Source organism: Vipera berus (genome assembly GCF_964194415.1).
Source record: "Vipera berus genome assembly, chromosome: 3".
Classification (NCBI taxonomy): domain Eukaryota; kingdom Metazoa; phylum Chordata; class Lepidosauria; order Squamata; family Viperidae; genus Vipera; species Vipera berus.
The window spans coordinates 179,755,231-179,773,225 of record NC_138204.1 but is presented as its reverse complement, the minus strand read 5'-3'; the positions used below and the strand labels follow the sequence as shown (position 1 = coordinate 179,773,225).

The 17,995-nt window shown below is 36.5% G+C and overlaps 1 protein-coding gene across 1 annotated transcript in view; it reads right to left on the bottom strand.

The window, feature by feature from the left end:
• Positions 1-14,359: 14,359 nt before the first annotated feature.
• NKAIN3 (sodium/potassium transporting ATPase interacting 3) overlaps positions 14,360-17,995 on the bottom strand; it is a gene marked incomplete at both ends in the record, with an annotated part of 122,067 nt that continues 118,431 nt past the window's right edge. The window contains one exon of the mRNA XM_081322162.1: positions 14,360-14,431. Within this exon, the coding sequence (XP_081178288.1) occupies positions 14,360-14,431 (72 nt within the window). The remainder of the gene's footprint in view (positions 14,432-17,995) is intronic.

Here is a 17,995-nt window from a genome sequence, read left to right as displayed (position 1 = left end):
TTTCTCCTTACTTCTAGGTTGGTTCTCCCCTTAATTAGCTTCCATCCGTTGCTTCTTGTACTGCCTTCAAGTGCTTTGGGAAATAGGTGGACCCTCTCTTTTTTTTGTGGCAGACTCAAAATATTGGACCACTGCTATCATGGTCAGCCAGTCCTTCTTTTCACTAGACTAGAAGTGAGTGTGATGTTTGCTGCCTGTTTATATAGAGTAGCCTGCCATGTCACTTTTGGTGGTGATGTGATTTGTTCCTTGTTCACACTGATGATGCAGGTAATTTATTAATTAGCGGGTTAATGAAAACATCTGCAAGCAAACAATCAAGCTCAGAGAACACCAAGAACTCCACAGTTCAACCCTGAGCTACAGATATTCTTTTTAATAGGACCCAACTGTTTTTTCATTGCCAAAATGCTAATTGAGTTTTGCTTTTTTGATAAAAGCACAGAATGACTCAATTGGTTCCAACTTTTGTTTGATGGCACTTTCAGAATGCAGTGTTTGGTTTCAAACTTGAAACGAAGTACTTTTTTTTCTCTCTGCCAGAACTAAAGAAATATGGAGGATTAAGTCCAGTGGTGGGATTCAAATATGTGAACAACAGGTTCTCTGTGTGGATGCTGCTTCCAGAAGTCCATTCTGGGCCTGGGCAACAAAAAAATAGCTACCAGTTCTGCTGAAGTGGTGCGAACCGGCTGAATCCCACCACTGATTAAGTCTGTGGATGAACTGAGTGGAGGGCGAGGTTGAACTACAGTTAGTCTTGATTTATGACAACTGGGAGTAGAATTTCCATTGCCAAGAAAGTGTTGTTAAGTGAGTTGTGCCTCATTTTACATTTTTTTTGCACACAGTTGTTAAGCAAATTATTGCAGTTATTAAGTGAATCTTGCTTCCTCCATTGACTTTGCTTATCAAAAGCTGGCCTGGAAGGTTGCAAATGGTGATCATGTGACCCCAGGACATGTGATCACCATTGTAAATACATGCAATTTGCCCCAATTTTATCACACAACTATCAGAATGCTGCCAAAGTTGTAAATGTGAGGACTGATTATACAGTCATGCTCGAAATTGTTGGCACCCCAGAAATTTTTTCCAGAAAATCAAGTATTTCTCACAGAAAAGTATTGCAGGAACACATGTTTTGCTATACACAGGTTTATTCCCTTTGTGTGTATTGGAACACAACAAAAAAGGGAGGAAAAAAAGCAAATTGGACATAATGTCAAACAAAACTCCAAAAATGGGCCGGACAAAATTATTGGCACCCTTAACTTAATATTTGGTTGCACACCCTTTGGAAAAAATAACTGAAATCAGTCGCTTCCTATAACCATCAATAAGCTTCTTACACCTCTCACCCAGAATTTTGGACCACTCCTCCTTTGCAAACTGCTCCAGGTCTCTCTTATTGGAAGGGTGCCTTTTCTCAACAGCAATTTTAAGATCTCTCAACAGGTGTTCAATGGGATTCAGATCTGGACTCATTGCTGGCCACTTCAGAACACTCCAGTGCTTTCTTGCCATCCATTTCTGGGTGCTTTTTGACGTATGTTTGGGGTCATTGTCCTGCTGGAAGACCCAAGATCTCGGATGCAAACCCAGCTTTCTGACACTGGGCTCTACAGTGCGACCCAAAATCCTTTGGTAATCCTCAGATTTCATGATGCCTTGCCCACATTCAAGGCACCCAGTGCCAGAGGCAGCAAAACAACTCCAAAACATCATTGAACCTCCACCATATTTCACTGTAGGTACTGTGTTCTTTTCTTTGTAGGCCTCATTTCGTTTTCGGTAAACAGTAGAATGATGTGCTTTACCAAAAAGCTCTATCTTGGTCTCATCTGTCCACAAGACATTTTCCCAGAAGGATTTTGGCTTACTCAAGTACATTTTGGCAAACTGTAATCTTGCTTTTTTATGTCTCTGTGTCAGCAGTCGGGTCCTCCTGGGTCTCCTGCCATAGCGTTTCATTTCATTTAAATGTCGACAGATAGTTTGCGCTGACACTGATGCTCCCTGAGCCTGCAGGACAGCTTGCATTCCTTTGGAACTTGTTTGGGACTGCTTATCCACCATCCAGACTATCCTGCGTTGCAACCTTTCATCAATTTTTCTCTTCTGTCCACGACCAGGGAGATTCGCTACAGTGCCATGGGTTGCAAACTTCTTGATAATGTTGCACACTGTGGACAAAGGCAAATGTAGATCTCTGGAGATGGACTTGTAACCTTGAGATTGTTGATATTTGTCCACAATTTTGGTTCTCAAGTCCTCAGACAGTTCTCTTCTCTTCTTTCTGTTGTCTATGCTTAGTGTGGCACACACAGACACACAATGCAAAGACTAAGTGAACTTTTCTCCTTTTTATCTGCTTTCAGGTATGATTTTTATATTGCCCACACCTGTTACTTGCCCCAGGTGAGTTTAAAGGAGCATCACATGCTTGAAACAATCTTGTTAACCCACAATTTTGAAAGGGTGCCAATAATTTTGTCCGGCCCATTTTTGGAGTTTTGTTTGACATTATGTCCAATTTGCTTTTTTTCCTCCCTTTTTTGTTATGTTCCAATACACACAAAGGGAATAAACCTGTGTATAGCAAAACATGTGTTCCTGCAATACTTTTCTGTGAGAAATACTTGATTTTCTGGAAAAATTTCTGGGGTGCCAACAATTTTGAGCATGACTGTAAGTAGTTTTTCCCAGTGCTGTTATAAGTTCAAACAGTTGCTAAAAAAATGGTTGTAAGTTGAGGACCACCTGTATACAAAGTTCAAGCTTCTGCCCTATCCCAATTTTGCCAGAAACAAAGTAAGAGGAATAATTTTCCTATTAGTCATTAGAATTTAATTGGCTTATATGCTTCTAGAATGTGATGTTGTGTAATATTTCATACAGATTAACAGTTGTAAGTTGCTTTTTCACTGAATGTGATTTTCTGTTCCAGATTGTGAGCATTAAATGCCAGGGAGCATTGTTGTACTTTCAAGTTTAGAATTCAGGATCATTTTTGCTCATGTAATGTCTTTCTATGGATTCTATAATTTATTTTATTTATAATTTACATGTGTAAGGCTGCCAACTCACTACAGCTCAGAACAATGTACAAATAAAAAACAAAACTCAGTAATTAAATCAATAACAAATTAGAAGATGGTGATAGTTGGGAGAGTGGCAGGTAGAAACAGTTATATTATAATTGTGCTGACCCTAATCCTGTTCAGCCCAAACTAAAATAGAACCTGAAAAACTACACCAAAGGATGCTAACAAAATCTGTACTATTATTTTTACTTATTGCCTATTGCTTTTATTTCCCACCTTCCCATACATACTTAAAAACAAAACACAAGGCTGCAGGCTATTTCCTCTTGCTTACTCATTGCACAGTTGGACAACTGCACAAATCTACAGCACAAATTTTTTATGCATTACAAGTCTTAGCATTCTTATTACTGTTCATAACTGTACACCTGAAATATTAAATAATTCCATTCTCTCTAAAGATGAAGACAATAGGGCTTCCACTATGCTATTTGAATAATATCACAGTTATTCCCATATCTCATACAGAGAAAATTTATATTAAATACTGGAATGGAGTGAATTGCTTAAGAACATTGCCCATAATTATTGCAAACAAAAAATGAATAAAATAGAGGTGAGAATGTATAGGAAGTTATTTTGATGCTATCGTGAACCCCCTTTACTAAGATGCAATTCCTGCCATTTCAGTGACAACACAATATCCCAAATGAAGTAAACAAAATTACACCCAACAATCTACTGGTAGATCTTGGGTCCCCAATACTGTACAAAAGGACAATGATGTCTCAGTAGCACATTCTATTACGTTTACTTTTTTTGTTTTAATCATGCTTTTAATTTTAAAAGTGATAGGGACTTAATTGCAAATGCAAATTGCCTTTCCAAATATGATTCTGGGTTTGAAATAGACTGCAGAGCCTTTTTTAGAAAATAAAATGATGGCATGTTGTACACAGTCCAGTAGTTTGCTTTGCCAATTATGAATATTTTGTGGTCTAGTAGTTAAGGTGAAGGTAGGTGAGGAACCAAGAGATTATAGTTCTAAATCCAACCTTAGGTATGAAAGCTGACTGGGTGATTTGGGGCCAGTCACTCTCTCTCAGCCCAACCCACTTCACAGGGTTGTTGTGGGGAAAATAGGAAGGAGTATTAGGTATGTTTGCCACCTTGAGTTATTTATAAAATAAACACTGGATTAAACAAACAAACAAATTTAAATGTATCCATTGACCCACAACATTCTGCATACTTAGTCTAGAGAGTGGTTTCTCTCCATGGTGTACAGTATGGACAACTCACGAGAAATCGAAGTAGTCTCTAAAGGGTATGTCAAACTAAAATATAATTTTAAATGGCCAAAATATCGGGACATCACAAATTGGCTCATGAGTTTAACATGCTCACCTAAAGTTTTGCTAGATTTCTAATGAGCACACAAATACCTTATGAAATTTGGCAGTCCCATGAGATTCTGATCATTTTTTAACATTCACTTTTAACTTTGGAATGAAGCGGAACCACATGAAGAATGCAATAATCCTATCTATGGCTTATACAGTGGTCCTAAAAAGACTTTAGTGACAAAGTAGCAGTCTGAAAAAATTAAAGATCGGAAAGTACTGTTCAAAACTGTGATGTCAAGGTGTACAGTTAAGGTGGCCATATTTGGAATGCAAAATTCCAAATAACCATTAGAGATGAAAGAATTAAAATGAATACAAAAAAAGACAACCATCTCTCCAATAATTACTCTGCAACTATGGCTTTATGTTTACTTGTTGGTTCACACCCTTGAGGTTATAGTAAAGGCCCCAGAGACTACAACAAAAATTCATACAACCATATCTTTAGGAATTCGTTTTTGGCCTGATACAGGGTATACAGAATAGAGTAAGAGTCTTACTCCAGTTACTGCAGATGAAAGGAATCAAACTGAAACATCAGGAGACTCTGCAGTTCAGTTAAAGCAGGGGTGTCAAACTCAATTTCACTGAGGGCCGCATCAGCATTGCAGTTGCCCTTAGGGGGCCGGGTGAGTATGGCTAGGGTGGGCGTGGCCTATTGGGTGGGCGTGGCTAGAGTGCGTATGGCCTACTGGGTGGGCATGCCCAGCTCTACATCGTTCACATCAAGGGTGCCTATGGGGGCCTGGGCGGGAGTGGGACAGATCTGAGGGTCTCTGGCAGAAGGAGGGCCTCTGGGCCAAGGCAGTGGGGGCCATTCCCTCACTGTTTCCAGGATGGCTTCGCGGGCCACATGAAACCACTTCGCGGGCCAGATCCGGCCCCCGGGCCTTGTGTTTGACATGTCTGAGTTAAAGAGAGTCACAAACTCTGTTTTCCTTAGTAATTATGTTTTCTAGAAGTGTTAAAACATTTGAAATGATGCTTCACAATTCTTCTACATATAAAAATAATACTGCTAGTGAAGTTGCCAGACGAACACATGCATTAAAAGTGGACACAGATAGCCATTAAAGCAGCTGTGTTGAACCTTGAGGGTGCAGCACCTTGGCATGCAGCTCGAAGTGTTTTGCTTGTGTCAATGCATGCTGTTAAGCACCTCTTCCTAAAACTTATACCTAAAACCGTAATACTTTCCACACGTTTAGGAACTTTTTTTTTTACTTTTTTGGTAATTTCTTTCTGGCAATGCCAGCTGCACTTTATACCAAACCAACAGGCAACAATATTGCTGAAAAGTAAGTGAACATAGAATGAAGAAAGTTTCCTCACTGAATGACGAGAGCTTCCAGAATGTGAAATTACCAGGATGCCAACTTGTCAACAGATCATTTGAATCTTGTTTTACAAAAGGACATAAAAAGGAATGCATAAGTACTTCTTTTGTAAAAAAAAATGTGTTTCCTGGAAATACTTTATATGCGTATTCTTAAGAAAACAGTATAGAGAACACCACAAAGGACCACAAGCTATGCACTGTTTTTAAGCTTAGCATTTGTTTGAACATAATTTATATAGTATGGCTATGACTCAAGGTATCATAAGAATCCTGCTCAATTGAACAAACCATGATTAAGTTTGCACTGTAAATATATTTGACTTATAAAGTTGTAAAATGACAGTTTGCTGTTATCCAGGTACAGCACATATCTGTGATCTGTTACAGATGTATTTTAAAAATAACACATGAAGTTTCCCTAAACCTACCTTTTTGGTTGGTTTAAAGTGAATGTGAAGGCAATTTCTCTTAGTTTAATGTTATACAGAAGCCCAATACAGCAGAATGTTCTCAATTGCTATAAGCAGACTAGCCTTTGCAATAAATAGTGCATATTCAACCTTGTTCTAATTCAGGTATAACTCTGCCTCCTTATGAACTATACTATAGTATGCAGAGAGAGAATGTGTTTTCACTCAAGTTTTCCTCTCTCCCAAATAAATTAATCTTCTTCACTTTTCTTTGACTCCTTATACCACATGCGCATCAACACAAATTATGTTTGATTTTAAGCAAATTACCAAGGACTAGCAATCCCATTTCCAATCCTGATTGCAAATTCTGATTAGAAAGGTATCTGTGGTTGGAGTAAAATATAGTTGACAGTGCTACAGAGAGAATATTAAAACACTCTCCTTAAAAAAATTGAAAGACAAGATTAAGGATTTTGTATCTAAATAGCAAAATAGGATGGGAACAGTATAATATTTATTTTAGGTAGTCAATCCAATTTATAAAGCTGCTTTTAGGAACCAGCATTAAATTTGCTCCATAGTCTAGAAATTTTTTTATTGTTAGCCCCTCAGAATCACTTTGTTGATATGGGGAAACTACATAAATTGTATAAAATAATAAATGCTATGGAAGGCTCTGTCCTCAAATACAGTTTTGCACATATATAACAAATATATGAATAAGCAATGTGTATGTAGGTAAGTGTGAGGGTGGAAGAGCAATAACATAATTTGCATCCTGACTTCATTTACACAATGTAATGATACACATGGCCTCATTGTGTCAGCTGCCTATGAATGCACAGATCTCCAGATCTGATCTCAGATTCCTATCAATTCTAGCAAATCTGGTAGATAGCGAAGGAGGGTGGAGTAGCAAATGAGCAAAATCTGGAGATTGCCACATGAAACACCCACACTTTAGGGAATAATATAAGAAATCATATTGTGGATGAGAAATGCTACATCCTAACTAGCTTCCGAAATAAAGAACTGCAAAAATCATATATAAATGTCACAAAGGGATCAGAATGGTTCAATATTCCTTCGCAAACTGAGCATAAGGGTGAACCAGAGAAGCAAAGTAACTACACCATAAGACAGGACGATTTTGTACAGCATAAAGACTAGATTTTTTTTCATATAGTATCCAGAAGAGGATGAAGAACAAAGGTCTAATTCATAGAGCGCTGAAAAATGACTTTTATGTCTCCCTTTTTATACAATTGGAAGAAATCAAAATGCCACATTAATACATATTCTAAGGTTATTTACAGATCAATTTACACTGTTTTGTACATATCTTCATAATGAATGCCTTCTGTTCAGCTTTTACATTAAGGCCATCATGAATTTTCAGAGGCTTATAAGGCTGTAGCTGGTGCCTCCCCTTGATTCCAGTCTTGTACACATTCATGTTTGGCTCCTTCTAAGGAGAATTTTTTTTTTAAAAAAATGTGCAAATTACACACATCTCACCTGAATTTTGAAGAATGAAATAATTATCTGTTAGTTACAACAGGTCCAAGGAATGCATCTTGGAATCAGAAAGGCATATGGGAGAAGAGCCATATGCAAATTGTCTTGTAAACCTTATGCAATTGTCATTGAAAAAAACACAATTGAACTGAGGGAGGCTTACAGTATGCCTGTAATTAAGTGGGATTCTATAGAAAAGGCTAGTGTTTAATTTAGTTGGATGTTTGTGTCCCAATTTTATCATTCTTTCCTTCCCTCCTGCTCATTTCATCAGAGCTGAGAGCTTTTGGGGGAAGTATGTGTGTGTGTGTGTGTATGTGTGTGTGTGTGTGGTTCTGTGTATGGCAAATAATTTCTAGCACATGCAAATACAGTACAGTTGTCTTACTCCAAAACTATGGTAAAAGAGGACTCTTTCACACGCTCCACTGTTTTCATGCCATAAACACTAGATATTTTGTTTTTTAAAACTTCAAAAAGGAAAAAGTTACATTGTACAAGTTGTCATAAAAGTGAGTAAAGAAAAATTCAAGATTATCTAAGAAGGATTCATTTACAACACTAATAAAGAATCCGAAGTGGTGACTGAGAAATGCAGCCACATGTCAGGAGAGGAATCCACAGTCCAGGTTGAACATAACAAAGTCGAGTTTCTTCAGTGAAACGGTCTTGCACAATTGGGCTTTCGTTGCAAAGCCTGGTTCCTCCTCATAACACTGCTAAACATAAGCATGGCATCATGCTTTTTTCAACCTGAAATGAGAGTATACAAGTTACCTGAGAAGAAAAGGTTGGGAAAGAAGTTTCTACAGGTTCTGCCAATCACATTTTGACAAATGTTACCAAATATCTTGTATGATGATATTTGCTTTGAAGTCTTTAATATTCTTTCCTTGCTCAAACAGACTACCTGGTTTTGTAATGTCTGAATAGCACAGCCAAAATACTTTCCTCTCGGCTGTGGGCTAGCAGAAAATTATGCCATTCTTTTGCACTGGTCCCATTTACTGGCCCCTATCCTGACCCTGCAATGAGGCTGATGACTGCAGTTATAATGTGGAACAAGGGAAGAAAACAGAATGGTGGGTTTTCTGGGTTTCATTTCTTCTTCTACCTAAGCATAACCTGATGATGCAATAATAACAGTACATAAACAAAAAGCAGATGTAATGGAATGTATGAATGGCTTTGGCGAATGAGGGAAGTGATGCTTATGCCCCCCCCTTGCTTCGTTGGTTCATAACACTGGCAGCTATTCTTGCCTTGTCAATTTAAAGGACTGGTAGTTGTTGAGGGGATTGGGGGTGGGGTTTCCAAGTGCTCAGGCTCAACTTCCTTTATCAACTTAAGATGACATTTTTTCCTTGGGTTTCCTCAATTACTTGTTTCCTTCTTATCTACTCTCTGAAGGGACCAACAAGATTCCTGTCCGGTTGTCCTATCTGCTTATGTATCTGCTTTATCTTTGGTTTTGGCTGCTTCATAAGTATTATGCAGGCTGGTGCCTTCTGAGGAACCGCATATCTGGTCTGGTCTTAAATGGCCATGGAGGGAGGATCATGCACACAACAGAAAGAAACCAGTAGAAATTGGCAGATCTCAGCCCCCTCAATGTTCATTGCACACACTATTAATGAAGCAAGTTTGATTACATCTATAGCAAAAATGTGCTATAAATTGAAGGCATTAAACATGGATAATTGAAGGCAACTTTAAGCTGCTTTAGCTGTGAGATAGAGATAAGACAAAGGAAATGTGACATCCCTAAAACTTTGCTGGGACACATTTCTCCCATGTATAGAGGAGTATGAGGATAAGACCATTTTTGAAAGCAATCTAATGCCTGTTTAGGATTAGTAGAGCAATGCTATTGTTAGTTTGGAATACTCCATGATTAGTTTAATATTTTTTTGCATTGTGCCAAAGAAGCATGTGGATCTTGATTTCTACTAATAAATGGAGCTTGTCTCCTAAGGATTTAACAACTTATCTAAGCAATACATAAACATTTAGCTTTGTGCAATCATAACCTGGCATGTTCACTGTACAGAGACAAATAATTTATAATAAGGAAGAAAAAGGATTCACTTATAATCCCGTGCTTTACATTGCAATCAAAATTCATTTTCAACAGAATAGTTTATTTGTTCCTTTTACTTTTACATCCCCTGAGGATTTAAATATAGGAAGTAATTGAAATCTAAATGAATAACTCAACAGCTGAAGTGCTGAAAAAGGATATACAGATGCTTTCAGGCTTTAATTGCCATGCTCCTGCTTGTGATATGTCTCAATAAAGCAGGAGGTAGGTTCCCCAGAAATAGCCAGCTGGATAAGTGCTAACACTGTGAAACCAATTCTTATTTGCTAGAGCTTTCTACTCAAAGGACTCCACCCTGATCTGGAAGTTAAACCACCTAGTTCTCTGGAAAGTACAAAGTCAGAAAGTTGCAGGCTGTAGAAATGCTAGGCTGGCTTACTCAACTATAAGTTCTCGCAGGAGAGAAGCTGAACTTCTGGCCACTTTGATTCCTGCTTGTTGCCAAATGTATCTGAAGATATGTCTTCAGCCAGGCCATGGCATCCATGAAAGGTGGCAAACACATTCTTTTTCTCTTCTAGCTTTAAGCTCAAAGACAGTTAGGCTTTTCACAATTTAGGTAATAAAAGGCCCATTAGTTTTGAAAACAGCAGCTGCCCTGGTCCATTTGCATCAAATACTGATACCAATTATTGTAAAGCCTTGTGGGCAGACTACCACAAATCAGACAAAATAAGCATCAAGAAATTGGTGGATAGCATAGATAATTAAATTGTTTTCTGCAGCTTGGCTCTTAATTTTTTTTTACCTTGATCATTGAAATTCTTTGTTCTTTAGAGTCCATTAGCATTCTAGAACTGCACAGGGATGTAAAGCCCTTAGAACAAGTTGCCTGTGTGTGGTACGTCTCTCAAGATATTCTGCCATGACAAACACCTAGGAGACTAATCTTAAACCAGGTCAGTTTCTTCATCTAAACCACAGATATTTTTCTGACTAGAAACGAATGTAGTAGCTGACTTGGGTGTGAGGCAAAGGCATTTCTCCAGTAATTTTGTATCCCTTTCAGTTTATCAGTCTGTAAAAATCTGGATCTTGGTCAAGTCATATTTTTTCCAAGTTTTTTTAAACAAAGAAGATGTCTCAACCATTAAATCTAGTTTACTGAAGTTTATGCCACCAGAAATGGAGCATCCTTTAACTCTTTGCTGACTGCGCAATATGATGTATTTTGTAATTGTCAACTGCTGTATGGTTTTATGGTATTCAGAGCAGCTGTTACATTATCTGATGGTTTCTACTGGAATATGGTCTGAAAAGTGAAGAAATGCTTGGGGTGGGGGAGACCGTATAACTGGAAAATATAATAATTGGCAATGAGTTTCAGCCTTACCCGCTGTCCCTTCTTCAGGCTTTTTAAATTTTATTTGATTTTTAACATAGCATTTTCTGCTATTGTGTGAAGTTGTAATTGCTTTTCTTACTGCTCTGATGTTTTTAGCAACTTCTGTTTTATTGGCTTGTTTAGTATGCATCTTTATTTATTTGTGACCATTATTATACATTATCTTTAAAATTGCTGTTACACAACAGTTATCAAATGTTGTAAATATAAACATTTTTTTAAAAAGGAAATTAGCTGATAAATGCATAAAGTTCAAATACAGGATCCTTTCTTGGAAGGGACATTGCTGAAAAAAATGGGTGGCATAGGCTATGGATTTTTGGCTATTTCTTGTAACTCCTAACATCTTGAAGGATGGTGGCTAGTCTAAATATTTCCATTTATTCGTTAGAAGGATGTAATGAGTCAACTAATGCTTGTGTCCATATTCCTTTTAAATTTCACTGCCTTTTACATTTCTATCTAGTGCCTAGTAGTTTCTCCAATGGAACCACAATATAATAATTGGCGTGCTTAGAACTGTTACTGGTTAGAGATACATTCAACTATGGAGGCAATCAAGAGTCTTCAATAATGAGTGCATTTAAGATTAGGAAAATATGTATCTAATTTTTTTAAAAAATATTTCTTCTACATAATTGTTATGAAATTTTAGTTTTATTCTTTATGAAAGAGCCGTTTTTATTTTACACACACACACACACACACACACACACACACACATCCATGATGTTTTTTTAAGGGAAATTGTCTTATGTCCTTGATAAAATACAATAGTGCCTTTTCTCTTTCCTGACATTTATATTGAGGTTTTCCAGGCAACACAATTTCTGTCAGTTCCAAATATCCAAAGTAGGAAAAGATGTTACAGATAAACATTCTCTGTGAATCAGCTGTATCCTTTCCCCATCTCATATTTACTATTAATTATAACCTCTTTTTCCTCTAGGAGCTTAAGGCAGCTTGTATGGGAATAACTATAACTCTGTAAGACAGAGTAATTAGTTCCAAATGATCCCATGGAATTTGCATGGTTGAGGCTCAACATGCACCAGAATATTCCCAGGCTTAATTCAACACCTTAACCACAATATCCTAATATCTTCCTTTCTTCCATAAAGGGGGAGGGGGGTTCTCATTTAGAATTTTAAAACCTTCTAAACAGCAATATTCCCATCCCCACAAAACTAATATACTCAGAATAATAAACTAATTTCATTTGTATGATTCTTAAACACATTTTTTTTAAAAAATGTTTTTTTAAAGAAAGGTTGGAAATATAAAGCAAACCCCAAGTATATAATTAAGATAATTTACGGTTAGGGTATAGGATCTGATTTATTAACTTGATAATCTATTTTATTTCATACACAGCTGTGCATGATGTAAACACTGTTTGATTGAGGTTGCTGAATGAAAAACAAGGCTGTATGGTTAAGATCACACGCTTGTGTCCTGGAAACAGAAAGAAGTGAATTCTCAAAATGATACTAGGTTGAACAAATGTATTAAACAATAACAGCCTAGTTCAGGGGTAGGCAACCTCGGCTCTTTTATGACTCAGCTGACTCAGGAATTCTGGGAGTTGAAGTCCATGAGTCATAAAAGAGCCGAGGTTGTCTACCCCTGGCCTAGTTGCAATAAACAAAAAAGTAGAAAATGATGTTTGAAAATGCATTGGGTTTGCTATATTTTTTAAAAATAAAGTTAAGCACTTTGAACTTCAGTCTGAAGTTTTTGGATTTTATTCCAAAAATATGATTTGGAGTGACAGGCAAGTGCAAACCTAGTACCTTTCAACAATTCATGAAAGCAGCTGTGTCTTTTCCTGGGGATCGTGTGGCAACAGACTCTTGCCTTTCCTACTAAAATCTCACTTATCAAAAGCCAGAAAAGCAACAGCTTGATAGAACATTTCTTTATATGTTTATTGCTCTTGGAAATATATTCACTGAATGATCAATACCTTCTTAAGCCTTGCAGAAGAAGGGATGGTTATTACTTTTTAAGCCTTCCTGGCAGATTTCAACCCAAGAAGTTAAAAATTATGCAAATATATTTCACTTCATGAAATATTAAAAGGCCAGTAACTGCAGGTTTACTTTAGGCTGAATTAAACAGAGATTATTATATATATAACATCCATGGTTGTCCATGGTTTCTGAAACAAAGTTTGTGTGTGTGTGTGTTTGTGTATGTACTGTACGTATGTATACACAAATGCATATTGTTTGAAGTTATAGACATTAACAATGTAGAAATTAACAAGGTATGAAGAATGTAACAAAACAATATAATTTTTCAAGAATCAGGCTGAATTGTAAAATAAGTAGAGTAGAAGAGAATAGAAGGAACTGGTACCATCACAAGGAAATTATCTATTCAAATTGTTTTTGTCCCTTTTAAAAAAACCTTGGCATTATCTGTCAGACATCTCATCTTTTCAGAACCAATAAAATGCACCACAAATTGGACAGGAAAATAGAGGATGACTACATAATAGTTTTGATATGTATACCGGTATTAAATTATATTTCAGAAATTACTGCTGCAGTAAAAGTAGAATTGTCCATCAAGCTACCATTTACCAATACCAATGGTAAATTATATCCACCCAAGATTACTTCAGCTGTGAGCTGCTATATTTATATTTTATATGTTATAATTTAAAATAGCGGTCCACAACCTTTTTGGCACAAGGGACTGGTTTCATGGAAGACAATTTTTCACAGACGAGAGGGGGAAGGATGGTTTTGGTTTCACTCTCTCATCTGCCACTCACCTTCACCTGTGTGGCCTGGTTCCTAATAGACCATGGACCAGTACTATTGGTCCAGCAGTTGGGGACCCTGTTTCAAAGTACCTTTTAGAATGTATATCACTCTTTCAAGGAAGCTTTCATAGGAAATAACAAAATGAAATAGAACAATGTATATCACACAAAGTTAAAAATAGAATAAATCATTAATATTAACATGAATTAGAATAACAAATGAAAACAATGAAAATACTTAATCTTATTGATATGTATTGGCTATATTATAAGGGCAGAATTAAAAGAAAGCTATTTTTTTCCAAAAGAAGAATGTTGCTCTTTTTTTTAATATACCTTTCCATTTCCCAAAAATTCTATGAGAACAATATTATGTCTCACCACAAAGTTGTGACTCCAGAGATCGGGAGGTGTATATCAGTATTTACTGCTGTCCTCTTCTTCCATAAAAACACTAATCACATAACAGGCATAAACAAAGCCAATCAACTGTGAGAGAAAAAAGAAACGGAAAAACTGTTACTTCATCCTAAATGTGCCAAACTACATCTAGTTCAGAAATTTAATATATATGCAAACTAAGTAGAAACATAGGAAACTAATGGCAGAAAAAGACCCAATGGTCTATTGAGTCTGCCCTTTTGAGTTTTTTGGAACTGTAGAAACTTTTAAGAGTTATAATTGGTTTTAAATATTCCATTCTGGTTACAAATTCATGATAATGCAAACTAAAATTCCAGTGAAATTAAGTTTTGGGGATCAGAGTATTTGAAAAAAAAATTCTCATTATAGATGCTACCACTTATAGAATTTAGATTGGGTGAGAACTTTTCTGTAGCCATATTCCAATTACACAACTCCTTCCTACAGTGGTGACTACTACTGCTGGAAATGACATAGTAAATCCACAGCTAGCTTCATCAAAGGTTATGCCAGAAAATGCATTTGGCAGCAGTGTTTGTAGTTTAGTTGAAGTCCCTTGCTGTTAAGTAACGAGGAAAATGGCATTCTCCCCACCACCAACACACTGTAGAGGTAAATAAGTCTTTTTGGTGTTGAGATAATTGGCATCTCTTCTCTCCCCTTCAGTCACGCAAGAAGACCTGCCAGGTCTCTGATGCTCTGGAGTGATCCTATGGGATGAGATAACTGAGAGCATAAGACCTGCTCCCATCTTTTTCCCCATGCCAAGAGAAGTAGTGGGGAATAAGGAGGAAGAAAGATCACTTCACCTCCCCTCCTCCAGTCCATGGGTGACAGGAAAAGCAGAACACGGGAGCAAAATGCCTCCTTTGGTTCTAGAATGATCACTCTGTTGGATCAGAAAGTTGGAAGGAAAACTATTGTTCCACAACTTCTTTTGCTATCCCTGGATCTGGAAGGGAAGGGAAGCAAATCCTTCTGGTTGCAAAAATAATCTCTTGACCCCAAAGAGCTCCCCTACCACAGATTCCTTTCACCAGAAGAGTTGTTCTCCTCTCCTCTTGTTCCTCTCCAACTTATTTTTTTAAACCAAAAGTACTAAATCAAATTCAGAGCTAGAGAGAAATAATCTCCCCAAAAATAATGTGGCACTCATACAAGATATGTCTTAAACTTGATCCAGAAGAGGCAGCAGCCTTTTGCTGTTTCACATGGCCTCAGACTATTTGAGCTGTCCACACAAGTATGTGCATCCCACTTTTCATACAAGAAAACCCTTCTCTGCTTCATTGCTGAGGCATAGTAGAGGCTGGTAATGTGATCAGCATTTCTTTAAGCTTGCATAATTTTCAATCACTTCCCATAATGGATAAGTAGCTCTTTGATCTACCACATAGAAATCTAGGATAATCTTTAAATATGGCCAGGATCAACATTGATTAAGGTTTTAAATAACTGCTTTTGTAGGTCCAGTATAACTTCTTCAAATATGAATATCACATATACCATGAAATTACATTAAATCAAACATATTTTCTTTAAAAAAAAGAAATTGTTTTAAAGAGTTAAATTGATGCATGGAATAGTTGCAAATATCTGGGGCAATTTAAATAAAGAAAACTTATCAATAATTAGATGAAAATATTCTTCCTATTCAATGGCAAATACAAAACTCTGAAAATGGACTGATCTTTAAATATATATTAATGGAGTACTATAGTAGCTTTTAATAGCAAGGGAATTATTACAGTATTTTCTGTGCTTGATTGATGGTCATTATAATAAAATATTTATTCCAACAAATTACTTTGGCTAGCTATCTTGATTAACCCAATTGTTATTTAACTGATATGGCTGCAGTCACAAAAGGCTAACTAACAGATAGGTTAATAATTAATCTGCAGTGGGACAATTCCTTTCATTGCTTGGCTTCTTAATGTAAATAGCATTTGTTGGCAGCTTGCCTAGACTCAAGTTAACTTTTATTAATTGATAAGAAAGCAAAAGTTGGTGTGCCCAATTAGCATTACATAATTTTTTGAATCAAACACATAGATCAAGAATGGAATTCTGTGGTCCTCCAGGTATGGCTGAAACACAGTTCCTAATATTTCTCACTGGTTTGGTCCACTACTACAGAATTAAATGGTCAGATGGAAACATTTCCAAATAAAGCCTGACACTACTCAATATTCTACTTCTAAAAATGTCTATAGGACTATAGGGCCAGATGCATTTTTGTACATAAAGATGATACTGAAGCTGGATATTTATTTTGCAATGTTCAGAGAATACATGAGCAAATATTGCTTCTACCTCCATAATTTATTGCTATATAAAAATATATAATTTTGCTGATGCTTTCAAAGTACCACCCATCTTATTTTGGCCAGAATAAGTTTACTACATGCTCCAGTATATGTTACAAAATGTATGATAGCATATTTAGAAGTTTATTATTTCCATCGTATACACAACCCACTACCAAATTGCCATAAGGAATAAGACACCAGATAAATTATTTAAAGCAGAGTAGACATGGTTGACATTTTAGTTGCCTGGCAGATTCAACTTCTGTAATATTCCCTCCATGAATCCATGTTTTAGAAATAGTTTTGCAAGAAACAAAGGAATGCCTATATAATCTTAATAGTTTATTTTAACTGAGTGTATTATTTTTTTATAAACTCATTTTTAAAACAACAACAACGAATTGTCCTTTTGATTTTAAAGAGCTGATGGAATTCTTTATTATTTCAACTAACATTAATTTACCAGCAAAGCATAAAGGATTGTAGAAAATAAATGCTCAGTTAACTTCAATAATGACTGTTGCTAAATTGTACTTCTCAGGAAAACATTTCAGGGGATTCAATAAATGAAAACTCAAGCAGTATTATGCAATTTATCTCAGGAAATATTCTATGATCTAACTGTAGCATTTCTCTCTGCTTTTCCCAAACTGATTACGGTATATTAGCCACCCCACCCCACCCCACCCTTGGAAAACCTTCAGATGTGGTTTTCAAGAAATCTGAACAAATCAAAATACTTTTTTTTTTATTGAAAAGTTTTAACATACAATTTTCCTTTAAAACCCCCCCTCCCCCTCCCTTCTGCCTCCCCCCCTACCTCTCCCCCCTCCCCCCCTCCCCCCCTCCCCCCCGACTTCCCAGAGCTAAATACAAGGTATATAAAAAAAACAATCATAAACAACCATATACTAACAACTATAAACTCTAAAATCCATCACTCTCTAGCTTATATAGGATAAAACAAACCTTAGTAATATTGAATATATATAAAAAAACTAAAAGAAAAAAAGAAAAAAGAAAGAAGACTCATTCAAATGCTACATAAAACTTCTTAACCCTATACTTGTTCTGGATAAACTCAATCCATTTTCTCCATTCCATAATATAGCGTTCTTGCGAGTGATCTTTCAAATAGGCCGAAATCTTCGCCATTTCTGCCAGGTCGGAAACCTTTAAAGTCCACTCTTCTATGGTCGGCAGTTCCTCTTTCTTCCAATACTGACCTATCAAAAGTCTTGCTGCCGTAATAAAATTCAACATCAACTTAGTGTCCACAACTGTAGCATCTGTAATTATTCCCAACAAAAAAAGTTGC